The sequence below is a fragment of the Pungitius pungitius genome, chromosome 21 (genome assembly GCF_949316345.1).
Source record: "Pungitius pungitius chromosome 21, fPunPun2.1, whole genome shotgun sequence".
NCBI lineage: Eukaryota > Metazoa > Chordata > Actinopteri > Perciformes > Gasterosteidae > Pungitius > Pungitius pungitius.
The window spans coordinates 1,992,428-2,002,296 of record NC_084920.1 but is presented as its reverse complement, the minus strand read 5'-3'; the positions used below and the strand labels follow the sequence as shown (position 1 = coordinate 2,002,296).

General features: G+C 41.9%; 1 protein-coding gene across 1 annotated transcript; it reads left to right on the top strand.

The window, feature by feature from the left end:
• The first annotated feature begins 4,210 nt into the window (after nt 1-4,210).
• On the top strand, nt 4,211-9,817 carry LOC119212999 (glucagon receptor-like). Its single transcript, XM_037463951.2, has 14 exons — nt 4,211-4,268; nt 5,700-5,780; nt 5,911-6,013; nt 6,113-6,223; nt 6,332-6,453; nt 7,329-7,435; nt 7,664-7,820; nt 7,908-8,067; nt 8,240-8,300; nt 8,381-8,450; nt 8,539-8,630; nt 8,718-8,856; nt 8,951-8,992; nt 9,129-9,817. The coding sequence occupies exons 2-14, from the start codon at nt 5,721-5,723 to the stop codon at nt 9,198-9,200; spliced, it is 1,296 nt and encodes a 431-aa protein (XP_037319848.2). The 5' UTR covers nt 4,211-4,268; nt 5,700-5,720; the 3' UTR covers nt 9,201-9,817.
• Nucleotides 9,818-9,869: the final 52 nt, after the last annotated feature.

The following is a 9,869-nucleotide window of genomic DNA, read 5'->3' as shown; positions in this document are numbered from 1 at the left end:
ATTTTCACATCCAAACACACTCACTTATGTTCCCTTTTATCATGACAACAAGAAATTTCAAGATATACCTTTTGCTTTCATAAATCATACAGTTTTAGTGTGTAAATGCCCAGCAGTGTACGGTCCGGGGGCCCCTATCGGGCCACTTGTTAGATGGTTCGATTAGTCTATCACTACTATACTTTGATCTGACGACTAATTTGCACATCATGCTCGTACCGGCATGGCTTCGCCCTTCCCAGGCATAGTTCATCATCTTCCGGGGTCCTATAGCCAGTGTTGGGAAAGTTTACTTTCTACATTAACTAGTTCAAAGTTTAGTTCACAAATTTTAAAAAGGAACTAGTTCAGTTCATAATTCAAAATATTTGAACTAAGTTCACGGTTCCAAAAAATGAACTAGTTCAGTTCTTTTTTTCCATACGTTGCTGCGAGCTATTTTTTTTTTAAATTATTGCCACAGCCCAGAACCACAGACAGCAATTATTTTATCAGTTTTAACACTGAAGCGATGCATCAGATTTAATCTTCTTATCCAATTTGAATCCTTATCCAACCAGGGTTTACATTAGCATTGAGGGGACAGCATTTCCCTAATGATTCTTTGATGCTATGTTGCTGTCTATTCACTCCACACTAGCAGCAGTTGCAGAGTTTACCCCTACACTACATTCTCAAACACATGCTGCTTAAATGGTCTTTTTTAAATAAGGAATTATTAAAAGAAAAACAGGACAGTAATCATTAAGGTGCAAATGTTTGCAAAGAAAGGTCAGATTCCTCCCATCCTCACCGACCTTGTCAGTAACTTCATAAACTCTTTAAAATTATTATACGCCGCCTCTTTGCTACACTTATTAATGCGCGTTTATGGTGTGTTTTCTATAGAAATCTGGTACCCCATTGAACGATGTTAAGCTGAACGAACGCGCCGTTCATAGACACCAGAATGAACGAGAACAGTGACGTTCATCGGGCATTAATACAGTACGTTCAGTTCACGTTCGCCCAAAATATCAACAAGTTTATGAACGCGTTCAGGCACAACACTGTCCCAAAAGGGCCGGGATCGCACCTCACCCAGCATGCCTCGGCCTTCACTTTTTTCACTACAGAGTTTTGTTGCACCCTGTGACTCCGGCGTTAGACTCCTTCGACTGAGTTTTAAGATGGGTTGGATGGGTTACTGACTAAAATTTATGCCCCCACCCCCTAACTGCCTCAGGGAAACTTGTAAATATAATAAGTCAAATAAGTCAAACAAGCAAGTTGTATCTGGTTTAACCCTTTTATTCCTGTAGGCGTTTTTTAGGTCTCATGCTGGAAATTGCATTTACACACTAAAACTAGGATAACGCATGTCTGATGATAGTGACAGTGAGTCTGTCGATCAAGATGAGGATGGAGACATAGTAGAGGTTGAAAATCCTCCTTGTTGAACACCCCACAATACATTCTGTGCTCCCTCTGGCATAACATTTCTAATGATATCATGTCCCCCCCTTCAGTATTTTAAGACATTCTTCAGGTTATTGTAGGCCAGTTGAATGTGTATGCCATGAAATTTGACACAAACAAGCCCTTTAAGTTTACATGTTTTGTATGTGGATTTTGTACATACAGTGTTGGTCATTTCATTTCTTTGTTTAATATTTTTGAATTGATGTTTGAATCCATTTGTGGTTAATGTGCTCAAAATGCACTACTTTCTTAATGCTTACATTGCTTGTTTGACTTATTATATTTACAAGTTACCCTGAGGCAACAGACCTAAATCAAGTTAGGGGGTGGGGGCATATATTTTAGTCGGTAACCCATCAAACCCATCTAACAAGTGGCCCGATAGGGGCCCTCGGACCGTACACTGCTGGGCATTTACACACTAAAACTGTATGATTTATGAAAGCAAAAGGTTTATCTTGAAATTTCTTGTTGTCATGATAAAAGGGAACATAAGTGAGTGTGTTTGGATGTGAAAATCAGTATATATATTTTGATATTTGTATGGGACACACAAAAAAAGAAGAAACTCAGATTTGCTTGGGAAAAAACTACTTACAGGGGCTTTATCCCCATAAAACATAAAGGACGAAGCCTGGAAGTCTCCATTATGTTAGCCTAGTGTGTGGACAGTATATCTGTAAAGGTTTTACTTTTATTGAGTAAAGCAGAACAAATAGAGAGAGACTTTAGTGGAGGCCTCACGGCCACTTCACGCACAGTGGAAGCAATGCAGCTCAAATCTCTCCGTTTGCCGGGCAAATTATAAGTCCCGCCTCTCTATGGATTCGTCAGAGCCAATGGAATGGAGCCAGACCCACGTGGGATAGATCGCCCGTTTTCCTGGCCAGTAAAAAGAGGAGACGTGTGGAGCGAGAAATGACGCTCCGCTCTGAGGGCGAAGCCCCGCCCCCCTTTCCCATGTAAACAAGACGTAATGTTCGATCCGAGAGTTTTAGGCGCGTCATTGATTTAGGAGGCTGTGATTGGAAGTCGGGACTGGAGCTGTCAAAAAGCTGGACAAATCAAAATTGCCCATAATTCGGGATGTCCCGGGCATGCCTACCCCCGGAAATGATGCATTCTTTCATTGAAAACTCATAAAAATAACGGAATTTATGTTTAAAAAGTCATAATGTGATTCGAGTGCTTTGAGTTTGTTTTGTTTGGCGATTAGTGGCTTTAAGGCTGAACGCTTCTTTACGGTAACGCCCCCACTGGAAGTGTTTTTTTAATAATGCGCCGTTAAAGGCGTTGCGTAGCCACGCTTTCCCAAAGGGACACTCAAATCTTCGCAGAAACGAATAAACGGAAGGTCTTCTACAGTCTCTGATAGAAGATTATGAAAGAATAACGCATACTTCTCGCTAGAAATGCCATCGAAATGCATACAAATGCTGATGCTTTCTTAAAATATTGTGTTTTTCACGGAGATTATGCTGACCGTCCGCCATGTTTTTCTTTTCGCTACCGGGAAACTTGATAGTCACGTGACCTATATGCAAAGCAATGTAAATGAATGGGCCAAAAGAAACGTAACATAGTAACGTTATTTTGGGGGAAAACGTAACATGACTACGTTTATCACGGTGGACCAACGTAGCCATTTCACGCTTTTTTTGGAGACTGGGTTGCAATAACTTATTTTCTTTGGCCACCTGGGAAAGTGAAAATAAGACACATGTTCACCTTTGAAGCTTATACCGCAGTGTTAAAATCACACTCAATTGGTTTGTTTGACACTGAAATAAAAGCTAAACCTCAAAGCCAAACCTTTATAGTCATGATTACAGACTACAGATTACAGAAGTTTTTTACCACAAATAATATTTAAATGGAATAGAGAAATCAGTATGTATTGTCCTGAGATTCAATCTTAAATTTAGGATATTATAATTTTATAACAAAAGGTCTGAGCTAAATGTGTCTCATTGGCCAAACATGAAAATCCCCGATGCAGGTGAGTGTTGGGTTGGTTTTGGAGGGAAAGACTCACAGACCCCTCCACATAAAAATCAATCATGAAATGAATGAATATAGTGAAAAGCATCCTTTTCAACTCGTCAAAGTTAACATGTAAAGTACAGCCAAGGCCACAGGATCAAAGAGTCCCGATGGAGATATGAACAAAGCCCTCACAAATGGGTCGAGACCCTCCCGCTCACTTCATCCCCTCAATGAAATAAAATAATACTTTATATTTATCTGCTATGGTTACGTCTGAGCAACACACATTTAACAAAGAAATGAATACACAGCCTCGCATAGGAAGCGGATGTTGAAAGGTATCGTTTCATACATATATTCTGTCTCCTATTCTTTTATTCTCGTTCAAATATGATTTATTTTTTTCAGTGTTTGAAATCTGCATTAAAGAAAACACACATTTTGTCTCTGATAAATTTGCAGATAACACAAGTTACAATGCACTGTAGCACTGAGAAAAACAAGATAAAGACCTTATATATTTTAGACTCTTTCCCTTTTCCCGCTTAAATACACAGAAGAACCGCTGATAGATGCGCAGGAGACACGAACTGTTGCGTCCATTTGATCAATCTCTCATTTGATCGGCATTCAACCAATAGCAGGCAGCTTGCTCCCGTGCTCGGCAGCGGATACGGTGATTATTCAAAAGCACTTTGCGCACCAAGCGGACTGCGCGTAAACTGCGCGTAAACTGCGCGCGTCACGCAGCAGCTCCCCGGACCGTGCGTTTAGTTCACCGCGCGACCGAAGCTGTCTCCTTGTCCCCGCACCTGGTGTCTGTAAGTCTTCCTCTTCTTTTATTCTCCTTCAAATAGAGCTGTTTTGTGCAGAATGTGCACCCAGATGAGAGGGAGTCGTCCAAAAAAATGCATTTATTAAGAATAGTTTGCTTTACTCATGTGCATTGTCTTTATTAGCCCTCAGTGAAATGATTTTGAGGCTATCTCTTACAACTTGATTTAGGTCAGGCAATGAGAAATAGAGTAATATATGCATACATGATATCATGTTGAAAATTAGTCTACTTTGTGCTATTTAATGCAAGAAGCATTTAGTCAAAAAAAAACAGCAAACCCTTAAACGTGGAGTGGACAACCACTGTGCAATATTAACAAGCCTTCAGTTATAGCTAAACCGCATGACTGTAATTCCATTATTTCAATTCCTGTTCAGAGTTGTGGCTATCGTGGATGCTCTGTTTCCTATTTTTGCAGCTTGTTGAGTCAGAGTTATTTTAACATTTTTTTTTCAATAATCTAAGATGTTGGGGTTAAAACTGATCTGGACACTTGTTGAAATATTTTGGTGTGAAAATTGTGTTAAGAGGTTTTGTGAAGCTCTGGTCTCATGGATTAATACTGGCTTTAGATTCCACATTGTTATCAGCAATCAGGGCCCTATTTTTCACGTAGTGCATCCTCAGGGGTCAGGGGTCGTGGGGGGCCTCCGCTGGCCTCCCTTCCACTAGAAGGGCCACTCTGAGTGGTCTCACGTGGCGTTATGTGCTGAACCGTTACCGGCCCACAAAAGAGAGCTGCTGGAGGAGGGATAAATATAACACTAAGAACCCACTGGGTGTAAGAAATACATCCTGTCCCCCTATTTGAAGGAGGAGTGCACATCTTTTGCAAATCATACCCATCTGAATCACGCTCCACTTTGATAACATAATTGGGAGGCTGCTTAAAAGACATCCATCACAACCTGTCAATCAAAGACAGGCGGTCATGATGATGTTAAATACTTACAGTGATGTGGTGTGTTTACCCTGGAAAACTGACAAGCAGCCTTTTTATTTATTGTTTGAGGAGGAGATTCCATCAAAGCGCCGTTTGAAGCGTGACAAAACACCACGCATTTCATTTGCATACTGGAATGGATTTGGTGCTTTGCTGTAATTGAAGTAAAAATGCAGGTCGCTCCGAAGTTCAAGCTTCACTGAGCAGAACGATCGTTCATTGATGTCGATGTTTGATGCAAATGTGTGTAATTATTAGCACGGATTCTGGATTTTCTAATGAGAAAGTCATTTATTCATGATAACAGACTTCAAGTAGCTTTCTTGTTTGTGTCTGTGTCTGAAGCCAAACAGGAAGCGACCTTGATTTCTTTAGTACTAATTGTTGAACACAATTGAAAACAGTCCTGAATTCACCGAACTTACTTCAAATCCACCCTTTCAGCTGTTTTCCTCTGCTTTGTGCACTCAGTCTTCTACGGAGTCGGCAGTGATGGACAAGTCTCCATACACCATGTCTTTGGTCTGCTCACTGCTTCTCATACTGCAAAAGGTCAGTTTTGATAAAAATACACCTAAAACATTGTTGTTGTTTTTTGATGGAGCGTTAGATACGGGACGCTCGTGGAAGTAAAACGTGATGACTTTCTTAAGTCTTTTTTTTTTTTTAAATGCCCTTACAGTGTGAGACGGCCAGCGGGAAAGTCTTAGAGGAGACTTATCTGAAGTGGGTTCAGTACAAAGACGACTGTCTCAGAATGATAGCAAATGAGCCGTTTCTCCAAGGTACAAAAACAACCTCGTCCACAACGAATGGCGAGTGGTGGAAAAAAAAAGGGAGAGGACGGAGAAAAATGCCTTCTGTGTCGGTTTTTGTCCTCCCAGCCGGCCTGTTCTGCAACAGGACATTTGACATATACGCGTGCTGGCCCGATACCCCCGCCGGCTCTGCGGTCAACATCTCGTGCCCTTTCTACCTGCCCTGGTACGACCAAGGTAGCTCGCCCCCCCCCCCCCCCCCCTTTCCTCCAATGTTTTTCTCTTGGCTCTATTCAACCCGCCGTGGCGCCGACAGTGACGACTCACTGGCTGTTTCTCCTCAAGTCGCCCGGGGTGTTGTGCGTCGGCAGTGTGGCGCCGACGGCCGCTGGGAGAGAGATGGCGGCGGGCACGTGTGGAGGGACATGACCCAGTGCCAGGAGGAGAACGACGTCCAGTCTCATGAGGTACCGGCGACCCGAGATGTCACCCACTTTGGGGGTTTTCCATTCCTCGAGCATTTGAACTACAGCCGATTCTCGTGTATTAAGGGAGACAAATCCTTTTGTTTAGCAATCAAATAACCCCCTGAACACAAATTAATTTGATGGCTATTTGCATAAATTGTGCAAATTGTACAACGTAACAAAATAAGTTAAAACCTTACAAGTCTAAATGAGACACTAATAGATCAATTAGGCCCAACATGACTCGCTTTTGCGATAGTGACTGGAATCCTTGCAGGAATCCAGCTGCAGTCCTTTTTTCTGTTAGGATTGATTTTATGCAGCTGTTTTTCACCAAGTTCTTCACCAATACCAAAAAACATGAAACAATGATATCCTAAATACACACAAGTGCGCCTCAAATTAGAGTAAAATATCTGATAATGTTGTTTTTATATGTGGATGTACAATGACTCTGCACCAGCTTCCAGTTACGTGTATACATAGTTTATAGCCTAGTTATTATTATTATTATTATTAGTCATCACTTAGCCTGCTGTCTGATCAGCTCCCCATGGATGTGACATATGAGCTGCGGTTATTTTGGAAAACCAAGCTGTTCTCCTTTCCACGGCGTTTCATTGATCACTTCTTACAGCAGTATTTAATTCATTTAGTTTTATACGTTAAAGTGGTATATGGATAAACGTGTTTACCTGATTTTATGGGGTTCGGGATGTACATTATCAATATATAATGTAAGGCTGGATTTGACATCAAACTACATTGTTTCCATCTTTATGTTTCAAAACCACGACCATCATTCCGGATGATCTTACCATTAATTAACTGTGTGAGGTCCTACTTGAGTGACGGGAGGAGATTTGTCTTCCCAGCTGTGGGTGAAACAACTGATGGTGAGCTTCAGGATGTTGTACACGACGGGCTACTCCGTGTCCCTCTTCGCGCTGGTGACGGCTCTCATCGTGCTGCTCAGCTTCAGGTAAGCTCTCTGAGAGCTTATAGGATGACGAAGAAATGGCAGGTCTTCATCATTCATGACAATGAAATAAAAAGGATGGCTGAATGGAATCAAAATAACCCCAGAGAAATAGATCAAATGATGTGTCTTTTTGGGTCAGGTAAAAACCAATAAAATCAAGAGCAAAGAAGCATTCAAGGATTCCCATTTAAAGGGTCTACTTTCTGTTCTGCGTATAACCCCCAACAGGAAACTGCATTGCACCAGGAACTACATTCACTGTAACCTCTTCATGTCCCTCATCCTACGAGCTGTGTCTGTCATGGTTAAGGACGCCATGCTGGAACGCCACTGGGGAGGAGAAATCCTGAATCACGGAGATGTGAGTGAGATGCTCAGTCACCAGGTGGGTCTTGAAATGTAGCGATGAAGGTCTGCTGCGGCAGTTCAACCGTTTGCCTTTGGTGTAATTATTTGTGTTCATTTCTTCTAGGCCGCCATTGGCTGCAGGGTGGCACAGGTGATGATGCAGTACTGTGTCCTGGCCAATCACTATTGGTTCTTTGGAGAGGCGATTTATTTGTACTCGGTGCTTATTGCCTCGGTGTTCATCGACAACAACAAATACTTGCCGTACATCTGTGTGGGGTGGGGTAGGTTCCACTTCTTTGTGTACTCTCACAGAGCCTGCATTGTATCTGAAGTGGGTCTTTTGTGGATGCATGCAAAAGAAGAGACACAGTGCACAGCATCCATCTGTGATGATGTTTTTTGAAAGCCCCTGCAGCACAGTTTTCAATCATGAACAATTTATTCTGTACTTAGGAACTCCACTTCTGTTTGTGGTTCCTTGGGCAGTGATGAAGCAATTGAAAGAAAACAAAGAGTGAGTGTTTGTGTGTCGCTGTTCCCCCCCTTGTGTCTGCTCAGTCTTATGAATTATGAACTGCTGCATTTTGTTCTCAGGTGTTGGGCTGTTAATGAAAACATGAACTACTGGTGGATCATCCGTTTCCCAATCCTCCTCGTTTCACTGGTTTGGGCGACTCTGTCAAATTTATTGCATAATGCAGATTGTTTTGCTCGGGATACGACAATTTATATTTACATTTTCTAATCAACAGATCAACTTTTTGATTTTCATAAAGATCCTGAAGGTCATTCTTTCGAAATTACGAGCCAGCAACCAAAGTGGATACCCTGATTATAAACTTCGGTAAATCGCCTCAGCATATTTTCAATGATGATCAATTCAATTCAATTTTCTCACCAACGCCACAAACTGTCTGATTTGTCCTGTCAGGCTTGCCAAGGCGACCCTTACCCTCATCCCTCTGTTCGGCGTTCATGAGGTCGTATTCATCTTTGTGACAGATGAGCAGATCACAGGGGTCCTGCGCTACATTAAAGTCTTTTTCACCCTTTTCCTAAATTCATTTCAGGTGAGTTCGGTTGGGACCGGAGAGGAGCTGTTTGTTATTGCTGAACCGTTGCAGTGAATATAGTTAACAGGACTTTTCGATGGCCTCTTTGCAGGGCTTCCTGGTGGCTGTACTCTACTGCTATGCCAATAAAGAGGTTTGTTGTTGCATCTTGTATTCTCATTTCATTTTATGGATCCTGCACAGAAGGTACACTTACTGACATAGTGTTAACTTTCTGTTTCCAATAAAAAAATGTTCGGGCCTATGGCTGACCTCGCCTGCGGGTGCAGGTTAGGACAGAGCTGAAGAGGAAGTTACGCAGCTGGAGGACAGAGGCTGGGATCGCATGCTGTGCACAGTGACTAGCCGACTCTCGAGTAGAAAACTTCTCCATCGCCACAGTGCCAGAGCGAAACAGATCCTCCACCACAACAATGAGGGCTATGCCCGATGGTTCACCCACTCCTGAGAGTTCGCTTACTTTGAGACGGCAAGTTCAGAAGACTCCAACACTGCCAGATGCTTTTTCTCAGCAGTGTCTGTCAGTGGTAAATACAGACAACACCGTGCAGCATGCGGACCAGCTTCTCCCTGGAAAATCGTCTGTCGAAATGCAGGTTTCCTTCCTCATTCACCTCCAAGACCCAGTGGAGTTACTCCCAAATGTTGTGAATATAGATTCAGATTAAATAAATGTTTTGCATTTACTGTATTAAAAAAAAGATAGGTGGTTTGCAGTGAATGTGTGAAATTGTGAATCAGTCTTTGTAAATTGTAAAATTGTATGTAAAAGTATGTGATTGTTATCATTCAATACGTGAGACATCTTAAATGCATATGGGCAATAGGAATAAAATGATATAGGATATATAGGTTTACTCTGTTTGTGATGGAAGCAGCTTTCTTTTAGGATGGGTAATTCATTATCAGTGTCACTTAAATATGATTGGTGGATTTAAAATGAGCAAAAAGAATAAAGCCGACAATAACTCTCAAAACGCGTTGTGTACATTTTTCAACTGCAAAGTTTA